Genomic DNA, 16,256 nt, shown 5'->3' with positions numbered 1-16,256 from the left:
TTTGTGTAAAAGTTGTTATTTTGAAACCCCCCTAAGGGCAGGTAAAGGGTCAGATTTTCGAAAAATTTATATCAAATGAAATGGAAATACCTACGTCTTTAATATAAAAGAAAATTATTTTGATTTGTTCAATTTTCAAAAAATTATGACAATTTTAAGAAAAAACTATCAAAATTTATCGATTTTAAAATTGTAATTTTTTTGGAGATTAGTCCCATTTTCAGTGGACGAGAGAATTGTTTTCAATTTTTANTGATAATTTTTATTCCATTAATAGATTTAGAAAATACTAGTGGATTAAATCTAAAAATATCTCAAGTTATTGGTTTATAACATATATTTTATGATAAAATTTATTGTTAAGAAAAACTAGTGACAGACACAAAAAAAAAAAAAAAAAAATAACATATCATAGTAAAATTAATATCTTCTCAGACTATGGTATACTAACCAAATCAGACAATGATATTAATATCAGACAAATATAGATAATAGCTATATATCTCATAACGATAGTCTAATATTTTCAAATTACTTTTTATTATGAAGGAATAATTTTTGTTTTGTTAAAAGATTTTATCATAATATATTGGTTTTATTAAATGGATGAAATGGGTTTTTTAATAGTATTATAATAATAATAGTATTATAGTTTCAGTGTTTTGGTTTTAAATAATAATAAAAAAAAAATTATAAGTACTGTTTATATTTTTTTATTGCTTTGTCATAACTGAAAATAAATTTTCTTTTTTTAGCTTCGATGCGAAGCGGAGAAGGTATTAATTTTACTATGATGTGTTTTTTTTTTTTTTTATGTCTGTTGCCACTTTTTCTCAGCTCTCACTGGACCGATTTCTTTCAAAAATACGTCAAAAGATCACAAATCGTATCTAGTTGAAGACATTACCCTTAAAAATTGAAAAAAATTCCCTCGTTCCCCGCAAATGGGGGAAATATCCAAAAAAATTACAAATTTAAAAATCGCTAATTTTCGAAATTTTTTCACTTTTTTTTCTTAAAACTTCCATAACTTTTTGAAAAATCAACAAATCAACATAATTTTTTTTTATACTAAAACCTTAGATATTTACCTTTCATTTGATATCATTTTTTTGAAAATCTATCACTTAACCTGCTCATTGGGGGGGATTTAAAATGGCAACTTTTTTACAAAAATTAATTTTTTCAACTTAATTTTTGAAAATGTTCCGGAAAGACTGCGTCCTTTAAACATATATCAAATTAAAGCTTATTTTATGTACTACAAAATGAAAAAAAAAAATTTGTCCCGACACTTTTTTTTCTACATTTAAACGGCTGCCGTAGTTAAAAAAACACTATTTTTGTGTTAAAATTTTCGATTTTCGATTTTAAATTTTCAACTTAAAAATGCTATAACTTTTTGAAAAATGTATATATCAGCACAAATTTTTTTTTTCTAAATACATTATAAGTACATCTTTCATTTGACATACTTTTTATTAAAATTGGACAATTTCCCCTTATATAGGGGGCGTTCAAAACTTAAAATATTGTAAAAAACATAGATCTTTTTCAACTGAACTTTTGAAAATGTTCCGGAAATACTGCGTCCTTTAAACATATATCAAATCAAAGGTTATGTTATATACTATCAAATGAAAAAAAAAAATTTGTCCCGACATCTTATCTTCTATGTGCAAATGGCTGTCGAAAATTTAAAAAAAAATGTAATGTTTGCGATAAAAATTACATTTTATCGGGATGTTTTTTGTACTTAAAACTGCCATAACTTTTTCAAAAATGAACAAATAAAAATAATATTTTTTTGTATTGAAACCTTAGATATTTCCCTTTCATTTGATATAATTTTTTTTGAAAATCTAACACTTATTCTGCTCACTGGGAGGATTTAAAATAGTAACTTTTTTACAAAAAATAACTTTTTCAACTTAATTTTTGAAAATGTTCCGGAAATACTGCGTCCTTTAAACATATATAAAATTAAAGCTTATTTTATGTACTACAAAATGAAAAAAAAAAATTTGTCCCGACGATCTATCTTCTATACGCAAATGGCTACCATATTGAAAAATATACTATTTTTGTATGATAATTATGGGTTTTGTATTTTATTTTAATAGAAGTTGATGTTGCTTTTGCAATTATCCATCAATTTTTTAAAATTAAACACTATCTACAGATTTGCATCGAAGCGTTCCTTATGATAGTGATTTTAATCACTGTCAGATTAAATCTATACTGGACCCTACTATGCAATGTCTCCACTATGCTGCGACCCCACTGTGCTACCGTTTTTTTCAAAATAAAATTTAAACTTTTACAAGATCAAACATAATTACCTTCATCACTATCATCTGATGGGGATTTTTTTTTTTGGGGGGAGTAATAATTTCATTTTATTTTTCAGAATGAGTTTTAACCAGTTGTTGCTGTATATCTACTAATTTTAAAATTTCTTTCTCTAATTGTCATACATTACTTTGTTCGTCTTTTGTTAAAAAGGGGAATAATAACAATGTCATAATAAAAAACCTAATCTACTAATAGAATTTTGTATCAATAAATATAATTTTTCGTCTTATATCAATACTGTATTTAATAATATATTTCAATACAAAAAATATTAACAAGATTATCAAGAACTGTTTTTGGCCTATATCAAATAATATATATTTTTTAAAAAACTGACCAAAATGAAAACAGTTATTTTTTATTAAAAATTATTTTTTCGATTATTTCGATATTATAAAAATAATCGATATCGTTGGAAAAATGAAAAAAGTCGGCGATATCGAATTGAACTATCGATATCGTTGACGAACTCTATTATATAATATAACGTAGCGTCGGGGTCGTAGCAATCATTCAATCATTCAATTTTTCATTTATCAGTTCATTGCCGTTAACTGTGCGGCAAAAGAGTCTTGATAAAAACGGTTACGAAAATCAATATCAATATCTTGCGTTCGGTACGAATATCAATGGTTCAGTATGATAAATTTATTGTTTACTCAATTAATTAAAAACAGAATATTTGTTTAATCCATGTAACCATGAAAATACAATGTTTTTGAAATTTGAATTGATGTATAAAAAATTGGTGCATTATTTTTATGTAATTACACTAAATTCAGATTTTCATACCATAAATTATTCTGTTATTATTAGCAATGGCAAAATAGAAGTTCTATCTTAAAATATATTAACTGTAATGTCCATTTCATGAAAAATTATATACATCTAATAATTCAACTATAACGTTCTTTGAAAGATCTTCTATTATATATATATCAAATATACTTAAAGTCCTGTATAGGGTATTCTTTAAATAAATACATAAACTTTTATTACTAACTTGAATGATTTAAAGGGAATAAATAGTATCTAATCCAGAATGTTTATGTAAAACTTTAATTTTTAACTTTTATCATAATCTGCAGTTAAAAATTTTTTGTGACTTTCTAATTTCATAATAATCATACAAGCTATAATAAGTGATAAGAAAAGTTCTAATTTTTCTACTTATTAGTAGCAAAACCTTTTATTATTAATAACAAAATACTATTAAATAAAATTAATAATTTATTGTTATTTTAAAATTATTTGTATACCTATATATAATTGAATTAATAATTTATTTATTTCTTTTAAATAAAAAACTTTATTTTGAAAATTTTTGGTTTTGAAATTAATTAGTCTATTAAAAAAAAAAAAAAATTTAGATCGAAAATTTACTAAAAGAAATGAAGCTAATATCATTTTAAAAGGGATAAGGTATAGACTCAATATTTTTAAAAAAAATGTCAAGAATATTATTGTTTTTATTCTTACATCCATTAATTCATGTTATAGTTACTTAAAGTATTTTTCATTTTATCTATGATATTATGTTAAGGAAGTACATTTTTTTGAGCTATTATTTTTCCGTAATAAATCATGTGTTAAGATGTGTAAAATTATATGTGAATACGTGTAATCTAGCAGTATTTTGTGTTTATAGACAACTTTTTTTATTTTTTCTGTAATTCCAGCTGATTTAACCAAAATCTCGTCAATAGCATGATCCGGACTTGTAAGCTTTAGTTCAAATGACCATAGAATTGTTGAATGACCTCGATGTTTGATTTTTGGCATAATCCCACAGTTGAGTAACATAAATCCAAATAGTTCTGATGATTGCTACGTACAACAGTCGTTTGTCGTTGATTGCAAGTTTAAAATGTCATCTTACCAACCAATAAAATGTTCTCGTTTTCTAAGTTTTCATATTATGGCCGACTTGTCAGTTAATCAGAGGTCTGCAAAGTATTATATAATATATGATTTTAAAAAATTTAAGTTTTGAGTTTCTAGTATTTGAGGGAATTGTCAGTTGGATGTTGATGGATAGTCCTATAACTTGACTATATATTTGCTCTCTTCGCGTTATTACGAGTTGTCAAACTTCATTGATTTTGCAATGGTTCATGTTAAAGGGATGATTTATGCACATTGATCATTTTATTATATTTTATGAAGTTTAACTCGATATTGTTGTAATATTATGGCTTGCGAATAAATAATATAAATAAACATTTGAAATTGATTTTGTTAAGAAAAATAATCCCTACTTTAGTTAAGTGCACAAATTTTGGTTAAAAATAAATATTTTTACAATAGTAAACGATAGGTTTAAGAAAACTGTTTTGTAAATTATAAATAAAATTGTGTATATCCACTTGTCAGTTAACATTGACGATCTATGGAGAAAAAACGTCAAAGTTGCCAACTTGGCAAATAAAAATTAAATATTATGACAAGTGTGTGAGACCTATATGAACTATAAAGAGTTGTTTGTTCAATAGAATTAAATGACTATGTGAGATTCTGTATAAAAATGAATATAACGTGCTACTAAAGCTTGGTTTGCTGCTATAACGTCAATAAGATTTTTGTTGTCTTTTTGTACATGGCTTTTAAGTGTCCTAGTACATCAATATTTTTGTTTTATTTTCAGTGTTATGAATACATAGTTATTAAAATAAATTTTACTTTGATAAGAGTAATTAAATTAACGCAGGAGTTACCAACTATTTTGATTTTATTTCTTGAAATCAGTATATTTAACGACTCCAAATTAATATCTGTAATATTTACCTTAAAAATAAATGGAAAAAAAGTATTTTTTTCACTATTCATAAATTTTTTTGATTCTGTAGTATTCAAATTGATATTTATTACTAATTATAATAAAACTAAGCATGCCAAAAAAATAGAAAATATATCTTTTACTTCCAAAGAATGATTAATTTTTACGAGGGAAATTCTTATTACTTTAATTAAATATCATTTGATGATTAAAATTCATGATACCTTGAGGATCAATATAGTGTATATATAAATGGTCAAAAATTGTTAAATTTTGTTAGTGTAATAGGTATTATCATTTAATAAGATCATAAATCGTATCTAATTGGATCTTCAGCTTCATAGTTTTTTCATTTAAATTTTTTATGTTTCAAAAAACTTGATTTCTGTAAACTTTATTCTTATTGTACTTAACTATTTTTGCAATTTTTTTTTAACATTTATTTTTGTCCATCTTTTCTTAATACATAAGGTAATCACTATTGTTTTATAATCTCGACAAGCCATTATGTGCCTGCTTCTATGCCACTCGTTTACCTGATTAAGCAGTTGATGATTTTTTTTGAAGATAACAGGTTGAGTGAACCATGTTAAGAATATGAGTATTATAAACCACTCTGTGAACACGTAATGGTTTTAAGCTAAGAAAAAAAAGAATCAAGAAATAATAAAACAAATATCCTGAAAAACTCACTATTGCATAATTTTTTAGAAATTTTCTTATATATAACTATATATAGTTTACAAAAATAAACCGCACTCTTCGAAACAAGGAGTGGCGTTATCAATTTTCATTGAAATATCGGCAATTTAATATGATTATTCATTTACTTTTAAGTGATATGGTAAATTTCTTAAAACCCCACATATTTTACTGTTCCAAATGCATTTACAATCATGCCTGATTTTTTGTTAATGAAATATCGATTTCATACAAAACATACTTTATTGTATGATGGATTAAAATAAAATTAATGTGTTAAACTATTACATTCTGTAATTATGTGATCATTCTCTTAAAATTACAGCTGCTGATAAGATAATAACTAAGGTACCTACTTTTCATCAATCTCATTAAGTTCGGAATAAATTTTTCACAAAATATTTAATATTTTATAATAGAATTATAAATCATAATTTTACAGTAATAATTAAGAAATATAGAATTGTAATCATAAATAATCTCTTAGAAATAATGTTAATAATTTGGCATTTTTATAGTATAAATTAAAATTAAAAAAAAAATAATTACTGTTAATTGTTCATTTTAACAACGTTGAATAATATTTAAAAGAACATAGAATGAACCATTTTAAAGATTAATACTTGAATATTTAGACAATTTTAAACTCATTAGAATGACTTTATAAAATGTATCACTACTTAATATTAATGACAACAAAAAATAGGGTGAAATGAATTAATTCAAATAATGTATAATTATAAGACCTGTATTTTTAATTTTTATTTCAATATTTATGATTTTTAAATAAGGGAAAATATTATTCATAATAACATAAATAATATTATTTTTTATAATTTCAAATTTAAAATAATTAAGAAATTTTAATAAAAACTTAAAATCTTGAGAACCACTGAAATGTATAATAATGTATATACACAACCTAACCTACTCAATCAAATAATAATTTATAGATATTAATTAATATTAAATAAGTATTTAAATACTTCACTAATTTAATACTAATAATACTAAGAGCATGAAAATATTTTACTCTGAACGTCATACATTCGAATTTTTATCTTATTATTTGCTAAATCACCTATACAAACGTAAAAAGTATAATTTACAAACGAATGTTATTTTACAAGGTCTTACGTAATAAATAGATTATTGTTATGAGTTACACTAAAATATTGTTATACATAAAATAATAAGATTAATAAATTATAATAACAAAATATTTTTAAGAAATTGATCTTTTATATATTTAAACATTTTAAAGCAAAACTCATTTTATACTTCGGTTATCAATAAGAAAAAAATATATATCTTAAAATATATCCTATATTTTATACAATAAAATTATACACAACCATTTCATATTCTAAAACATTATTTATAAATGAGATGTGATGAAGTGTAATTTTATAATTATTCACAAATATCTTATAGTTAAGTTTAACGTTATTCAACATTTATACTTTTTATCATTTTTGTTTTAAAATTGTTTTTCGTTATAAGTAGTATTATATTTAACGATATTTTACGTTAATAATATCACATGTTTTTTATTTTTTGTTTTCCGTTTTTTGAATAGGTATTGAATTTTTTTTCGTTATAAATGTTATAATTATAACGTTTTCTTGTTCTGATAATTATATGAATATCAGTAATTATAAAAATTTCAAATATGAGGTTATGAAATATTTGTATTCTACAGTTATCTATAAAATTGTCAAATGTTTACTATTAATCATGGAAAATTTATAAAATGTAAATTAATAATTAATTATTAATTATTATAAACCTCATAATCTTATAGTAATACTTGATGTAAATATAAATGTAAATGCTAGAGAAAATTAACTATACAAAATAATAAATTTATATTTAACATTCTAAGAATAGTTTATTACCCCTATAATTTAGAATATTCTGACTATCAAGCAATTATTTATAATTATTTGACTAAAACGTATTAAATATTATTTATTGTCCCCTGTCCTCTAATATACCTATTTCATACTTCCGTATATCAGTTTCAATAATGTTTTAATTCAAGTAAATGAAGCGAATTTAAGCATTTTGTTGCGTGTTAAAATAACCATCCATTTAAATAATAAATACACGTGCATTCTTAATATAAAACAAAAAGTTATGCTAAAATATAAATTTGATTAATTTTTAGAAAAAAGTAGGTATTTACATCACACATTTTATATAATGACGTTATTAATTTTAAACTAACCTTTATTGCCAAGTTATTTTTTTAATTTTGATACAATTACAAAAGTCAGATAACAATTATTTTTACAATAATTGTTAATTAATAGTCAAAATTTTCACTTTAAAGTAAAAATATTTTAAAATTAAATCAAACGAAGACTAAGATTATATTTTAACAAAAAATTATGATTGAAATTTAAAAGAATAAGCAAATATATGAGTAATTGTATATGAGTTGGTATGCTGTTATAAAATACAATTTTTCAATTTTGGAAAAACTTCAAAAAAATTTCAGCTTGTATAGATAACATATTTTTACAGTGAATTAGTATTTAATATTTATTAGTAAAATGCAATTGTTGCGAGTTTTAACAATTAATGAATACTAAATGTTTAGGTATAAAGAATATAATTTAATACTATTGACCAATATTAAATATGAATTTTTCTACAGTTATTTTATAATGGATTTTTTCATTACTCTAATTATCAATTTGTTGCTTTTAAATAGACGCAAGGAATTTTTTTTACTCGGTTAAAAAAAACTATAGTTAACATATTTGAAGTTTATTAAAATGTTGATATTTGTGTACATTCTATCAATAAACAGATTTTTTCTGGCATACAACAAGAAGTTTTATTTTCATCAAATTCTTAAGACTATCAAATGAATAATAAATTTACAAAATATGATCATAAATTATTTTAAAAATACTAATTGTAGAGAACAGTTAACACAGTAAAAAAGTAGTTTTAAGTTTTTAGAGCCAACAGAATTTCAATTGATCAAATTATTTGAAAAGTCAATAGTTGCCCCAATAAAATTGAAGAAAAATTAATGGATTTCGTTTTAATATTTGATAAAATATAAAATCCCTGATATTATCTATGGGTGTACGGTTTACAAGCAAATTGTGTATTTTGGTATTAAATTATCGGCCAAAGCAATGTTTTAAGTTTTTTATCTATACAATTTTTCAAATAAATTTGAGAAAAAATAATTGTTAAGAATTGGACAATTAACAAAATTCAATAGGATATATTAAATTGTGGTAATTTATTTCAAAGACATTACTTAGTTTGAAAAATACGTGTGAAAATGTTTTTACAGTTATATTTAATTTTTACCTTAAAAAAATTAGAAGTAATAATAAGAAATAAGGAAAAACAAATATTTTAATTTTGCAAAATTTGTTTTTTTAGGACAAAAGATACATTATTTAATTTCATTCAATAATTTAAATCGTAAATTTAAGTAAGTTTATATAAAGTGAAAAAAATTAAGAAAATCTTTAATGGATTTTAAATCACCAAGGAAGTTTATTTTATTTAATATAACAAGTAATTTAAAATACGGAATAAAATATACACGAAATAAATCTTAAAGCTTAATTGCAATTAATTATGCAATAAACTGGACATTATAAAACAATAATATTTATATATATATATATACAGTCTGGAATAGTTTTAAATGACAACTTCTATAACTTTTAATACATACAATCATCATCATTTAATATTGTAAAATTATACGTTTTTGTTATTTGTTTTTGTAGTAAAATAAATAATATTAAACATATATATAGTAAATATATAAAATATTTATAGAAAAAATAATTTTTTTTTTAATTTAAATGATCAAAATATCCAATATTGAATTACTTTCTTGCGAAAATGATTAATGGGTCAATAAAAGTTTTATAATGACTTAGAATTATAGGATTGAAAGCATTTTAATAAATAGAGTGGGTATGTAAAGTGGATGGAGTTATACACCACTAAAATCTATAATGGTGTATATCTGTCAATGCTTCTAACTCAAAAATTACTCATCCTAAATTTGTTAATTAAAATTGTTGTAAAAAAATCTATAAAAATAAGTTGTTTTGAAATTTTGAAGAAATAATATATTATATATGCTAGTTAAGTATGTTGTCATTTGAATAAATAAAGTTGATACACTTATAAGATATAATGAACATACACATCTAAAAAAAACTAATTAAGAAATAATCAATGTTATTTTTATTATTCCATTAAGTGGTTTATAATAAAAAAATTTCCATGAATAAATATTTATATATATATTTGTATACATATTTTTTTTTATATTTAAAAATTACTCAAGATCTTATTTTTATTTATAACAATTAAAAAAACACATATTCTATAAATTTAATTGTATGTAGTATTTTATAAATTTGCTTAATATTAAAATTATCACCAGAATTTCACACAGTTTTTATCAGCCATTATGGTTCACTTCGGTGACAAACCCATTTATAGAACTGTTTATTTAATGTAAAACATGAATCGAAGCCAAGAAAGTAAAAATCAAATCTATAGAGCATGTGTGTTAAATTTAGTTTGACAGCTAGTATGAATAATAATAAATAATTTTGAGTATGATTTTTCTTTTATTTATTCTAAATGCAGTTCGTTTACATACTAAAAGAAACTTTAATAATATTACTTAAACTAACACTATACATCAATCATTATAACTTTTGTTTGTGCATTAAATAAATATTTTTTGAATTTTAAAATGTGTTCTGTACATTTATAACAATGTTTTATTCAAGTTATTTTACTCGTGAATAGAGTCACTATTCATAAATATATTAGATTTAAGAATTTTAATATAATAGTTAAAATTTATTAATATTATATTATTTAGATTTAAAAGACTAAACTGTCTTCCCATTGATTGTTTAACCTATATTTTTGATAAAAATTGACAAAGACTATTTTTTTGTAGTACATTTTGATATCGCATTTCTTGCCGCAAATAATACATTAATCGTACTTATCTTTTCTTTTGATAATTACTAAATTAAAATACTATTGAAATGTTGATCTATGAAGCAAAGACTTTCTGAAAACCAATTAAAACCGATATTTTACGGGTTTTTTAACCGAAACATCAGTTTCTGAAACCGAAACGGCAAACAAATCAAACGTTTTTAACCCTGCTATGAAACAAAAATTGTTGATATTAGGGATTATAAAACATTACTAGCTTAAACAAACAAGCCACTTTAATTTTTCAGCCTTAATGTACTATATTAGTTCTATAAATTAATTATATATATGTAATATTACTAATTAATGTAGTTAATAATAAAATGTTTTCAGGTGAGCCTTTATGGCGATAATCGTATATTTAGTGTTGTGGGGCATTTGCTTATTGTCAGTTGAAGGAAGGTACACCATGTGCATGGCAGACCGATGTTGTTTGCGTAATTCAACAGGTGCGTGGCCGCATAAAATCGAATTGTACTGTTTAGGTGTCGATAATATACCAGTTGTCTATGATCAATCTATTAATATATTGTGAGTAAATATTCATTGTTATTAAACGAATAGAATACATAACTTTATTACCTAAAATCTTCAGGTATTAATAAATGTAAATTAGTATGTGTTGCTATTAGTCTGACAACTTATTGTTAAAAAATTATAAAATAATTAATAGCATCTTTAAAAGAAACTTCAAATAAAGGCGTGATTTAACTTTAAAACGTGATTAATATGTTTTTGAAATTTTAAAGTAAATTAAACTGTTATAATTACTTTAACTCTTTAATAAATTTAATAAACTGAATTCAAAATTTATGTAGTATCTAAAATAAGTCTATTTTTATGGTGACACGAATTGGCGACAAATATCTTATATTTCGATATAGATTATAGCAAAGGTGGACATTAACTAGTGAATTGTTTCTCTAATTAACTTTTTAAATTAAAATTTTTATTAGTTTAAATATCATAACTTTTTAAAGTAAATTAGATGATAAAAATCAAGCTAAATTCAGAATTTCATAAAAAAGTTATATCTTCATACCCACTTATGTGGTTTAAATAAAAAAAACGGTAGCACAATGGGGTTGTGGCATAGTTCGGTACAACTATATATGATATTTGACAGTGATTAAAATCACCATCATAAGAAACGCTTCGTTGCAAATCTCTAGATAGTGTATAATTTTAAGAAGTTGTTGCATTATTCCAAAAGCAAGGAGGGTAATATCTTTAACTAGACACTAGTTGTGATCATTTGACGTATTATTTAAAAAAGTTGACAGTGAGAATTTAGTGAATGACAGACACAAAAAAAGTAAATTAATTGACATTTCGGACTCATTGCAGAGTCCATCTTCAGAGTGATGGTTGCTAGTCGGCGGTGGCTGCAACTATACTGGCGTTACTAACGAAACGTCAGAACTCAACTGCAAACATGGATATACCCTCAAGCACTTCAAGCAACAAGACAATCCATGAAAGCTTTAAGACATTCATAAAAAAAAATTGTTTTATCGTCATCGGAGTTTTATTGAAAAATCAGATTATTATGAAAGATATTAAAAATATACGTTATTTATTTGCAGTAGAAAACTTAAGTTAACATAAATTCTAAAAATATCCATTAGGTTAAAATGTTTAACTTATACATTTTCACTTGATTAAACCTAGTCTTAATTTTTTTATTGGATTTTCAAAATGAGTATATTGATAGAAATATAGTTTTCTATACGGAAAAAAATATGGTTAGAATAACCTTATAAATAGTTGAGATATATATATATATATATATATATATATATGACAACTGCAAATAAAACAGTTGAAATAACTGAATATTCGGTTAATCCAACCATTTATTTAGTTATTCCAACTGTATTTATTAGAGATGTCACTATATATTAACTGTTCATTTTTTCAGTATATAATATTACTAATAAAAAAACCGTATTAATCTATTTTTTCAAGAAAGAAGTTTTCATTTTATAATTGCTAAAAAATAAAAATAATATTTTTCAATTTTTGAAGGTATCGGCTTCAACTAAATATGAATCGGACTTTTTTCATCTATTGATTGACAATTGTAACCCTATAAAACCTGAGTAATAGTTGCAATAGACAAAAAATACCACAGTAAAATTATTAAAGCTTGACACATAGAAGTCCTAATATCTATGAATCGTTAATATAAAATTATACAAACAATTAAAATAAAGTTCAACGTGTATTCAGACGGCACTAACTGATTCAAAAGTTATATTTAAATACTACTCAAACAGTAAAATAGTAACACTATAAATATATTGTTTGTTGATAATCTCATTATATAAAACAAAAAGAAACCAAGTTAATTTTTAACTGGTTAAATTAAAAGTAGTCGAAAAGACTATAGAGAAAAGTTGGACAAAAACTGTGTATTAAAGCCCGTAAGTGCACGTGAGACGTTTTAAGTCCTGAGAGAACGTTTAACGACGGTGCTAAGTGATCGGCCGCAATTAGTAGATAGACTCTGTATTTTAGCTAAAGAGTGGGGGTCATCTAATCAGGCGTGAGTCACGTTTTATTAAAATAGCTGATCAGAGAAACTGAATATTTGTGTATTAAACAGATATTATATACGCTTTGCGTCAAAGTTAATACTCATAAATCAAATATAATACCTATTTCTATTTTATAATTGAAATTTTCATAACCAAAATACAGTAGTAAACTAAATAGCACTACTTATTACTTTTTTTATATTCGTTTAATTAATTATTTATTCTTATTACATAAACTTTGTTTAATATGTAGACGAGTTTAGACAATGAAACAAGAATAAACCATTATCTTTTTAATAAAGGATATAAAATTTTAAATTATGTAGAAATGTTTAATGATTATAAATAATAATTAATTGTTCTAAATTTATTTTAATTATTCTTTACTCATAATTTACTTAGAACACTAGAAGAATCTAATATAAGAGAGTTTACTGGAGACTCGATATCCTTATACAGACAAAATATTACAGATATGTAAGTTCTATTATTTTTAGTTTTAATTTGAAAAAGTATTTTTTAAGTAATTAGAAAATATTTTAAAGATGTAAAATGACACAACAAATATACAACTCTTTTTTTTAGAATTTTGAGCAATTTAAAAAATCTTGTGACCATGGGCTCTTCGGCGTTTAAAAATATAACTGGATTGCAATCATTGTATGAATTAAATTATTTTATAATAAAAACATATTATTTTACAGTTATTTTTTATTATTTGCAGGTATATAACACAAGCAATTTCGTTAAAAGAATTACCAGCTGATATATTTCATGATATTCCTAAATCATTTTTAGTATTGTAAGTTCAGTGACGTACTAAAAATTTCATAGGCCTATAAAATGTTAAATGATAAACTTTCCTAGAAACGTAAATATTTAATTCGATTAAAACTTTCTAACTATATCGTAAACTTGACTTAATATTAGAGGTGAAATAGTTGCGATATACAATGAGTTCTTTATATATTATAAATTAAGTTTTTTGTTGAAAGTTTTTATAGCTTTATTAAAGAAAAACTTAGCATTACATATAAGAATGTTTCAATTTTTTAATTTATTTTAAAAGTAAAAACATGTTATAAACATAAATATTTTATGAGTTATATAATTTCGTTAATACAGAGTGAAATAACTAAAAATAATCAATTATACTTAAATGTACAAATATTGTTACTATTTCAATAATAATAGTATTGTTAATAGTCTTGTATTTAGTTAATTCGTAAATTTAATTTTAATTATCCTAAAATACTATACAACGACCACCGGAATAATTGTGATAAACTAAAGAACTAAAAGTTCTTGGAAGAAATAATAACGACTTTATTAACTGTCATTTAAACTTCCAAATAGAAGATTTCTCGATCTTTCATATTTTTATATATAAATGTATAACTGTATAAAAAATTACATGTATTACTAGTTTTAAGGTAAAATTACTAGTGCATTATAAACTTCACTAAGTATATAATATAAGAATATTATATGATCTTCACAAAAAAAAATTATATTAACATCTGATTTATTGAGTTTCGTTGTTATTACAGACGAATAAAGAAAGCTAATCTTAACAAAATACCAGATTTATCACACCTCGGAAGTTTAACTCCTATGCACACCATGTAAGATAAATATTTGAACATTTTCATTATTGTACAGTTAAAAAAATTAATACCATTTTCTAAAAAATAGTTTTATAATATTTAAATTTATATGACTTACTGATTTATATGACTTACAATAGCGAATTCGAAGGGAACAAGTTATTCACACTGCCAACAAATGCAATTAAAACTAGAGCAGAACAGTTGTGAGTACGTAAATGTTAAGCATACATTTTAAAAGAAAAGTCATATTCGTTTAAATTTAGTATGATATATTAATTCCGTTATTATAATAGAATATAATTGCTTTTTTACAAATAATAAAATAATAATAATTCTATACTAATTACTATATTAACCATGTTAACTTACTTCAAGAATAATCAGTAAGATGGTACATTTTAATGTATGTAAAAGTAAATTGATACATGTACAACTAATTTGATTTTATTTATTGAGTGCAATAAAAAAAAAAAATTACTGATTGAAATAGATGGAATATAACTATTAGTTCATTTAAAATGCATGATTATTAATGTTAAGCTCATTTAAGACAACATATTTTATAATTTAGTTAATTAAGAAACTAGCAATGCAAATATTATAAATTTCTATGATTTTGTAGATTATTGGAGTACAACAGCATTTTTGAAATACAAAATTGGGCATTCAATGGTTCGGAAATAGCAAAACTGTAAGAACTTAACTATTTTTAATTTAGTTTATTTTATTTTGAAAATAAATAAATAATAAATTTTAATTAAATAATTAAAATGTTTTATTTGATTGGTAAAATTAATAATTTTGTCATTTAGAAGTCTCAAAGGAAACTATTTGACATCTTTACATGATCACAGTTTTGAAGGAATCACAAATTTATTATCAATGTGAGTGCAATACTATTATTTATCACAATTACAAAATTATAAACACTGAAGTATATTTTGTTATAGTAGTTTTTTGATTTGAAATTATGCGGATTTCAATTATATTATAAACTAATAATTTTTCATAATCATGTTTTATTGTATTTCATAATGATATTAAGAAAATTTGTCGACCTTATTTAAACCATAATTTTGATTAAAATTGAGGTTTTTTATATTTATTTAGTTGTAATCAATTGACGTTGTATCACAATTAAGTATTTATTCGAGTTTCAACGTATACCATTCATTTTTAGCTTCGATGCGAAGCTGAGAAGGTATTGGTTTTACTATGATGTGTTTTTTTTTTTTTTTTTTTTTTTTTTTTTTTTTTTTT

General features: G+C 22.7%; 1 protein-coding gene across 11 annotated transcripts in view; it reads left to right on the top strand.

Annotated features, from left to right (window-relative positions):
- Window positions 1-16,256, top strand: part of LOC126899027 (lutropin-choriogonadotropic hormone receptor-like) — a 36,119-nt gene that overhangs the window by 5,033 nt on the left and 14,830 nt on the right. For 7 of the 11 annotated variants that reach the window (XR_007702464.1, XM_050673515.1, XM_050673512.1 and 4 more), the window contains 8 exons: window positions 11,180-11,377; window positions 13,789-13,863; window positions 13,972-14,046; window positions 14,111-14,188; window positions 14,937-15,011; window positions 15,134-15,199; window positions 15,619-15,687; window positions 15,809-15,880. Coding sequence is in view for 10 of the 11 variants with exons in the window: in XM_050673515.1 (XP_050529472.1) it covers window positions 11,190-11,377; window positions 13,789-13,863; window positions 13,972-14,046; window positions 14,111-14,188; window positions 14,937-15,011; window positions 15,134-15,199; window positions 15,619-15,687; window positions 15,809-15,880 (698 nt within the window). In the remaining variant the exon portion in view is untranslated. The other 4 variants (XM_050673513.1, XM_050673518.1, XM_050673521.1 and 1 more) reach the window with 4 other exon arrangements.

This window comes from Daktulosphaira vitifoliae, unplaced genomic scaffold (assembly GCF_025091365.1).
Source record: "Daktulosphaira vitifoliae isolate Bord-2020 unplaced genomic scaffold, ASM2509136v1 Scaffold_2, whole genome shotgun sequence".
Taxonomy (NCBI): domain Eukaryota; kingdom Metazoa; phylum Arthropoda; class Insecta; order Hemiptera; family Phylloxeridae; genus Daktulosphaira; species Daktulosphaira vitifoliae.
The sequence above is the reverse complement of the archived record's forward strand: the minus strand, read 5'-3'. Positions and strand labels throughout refer to the sequence as shown.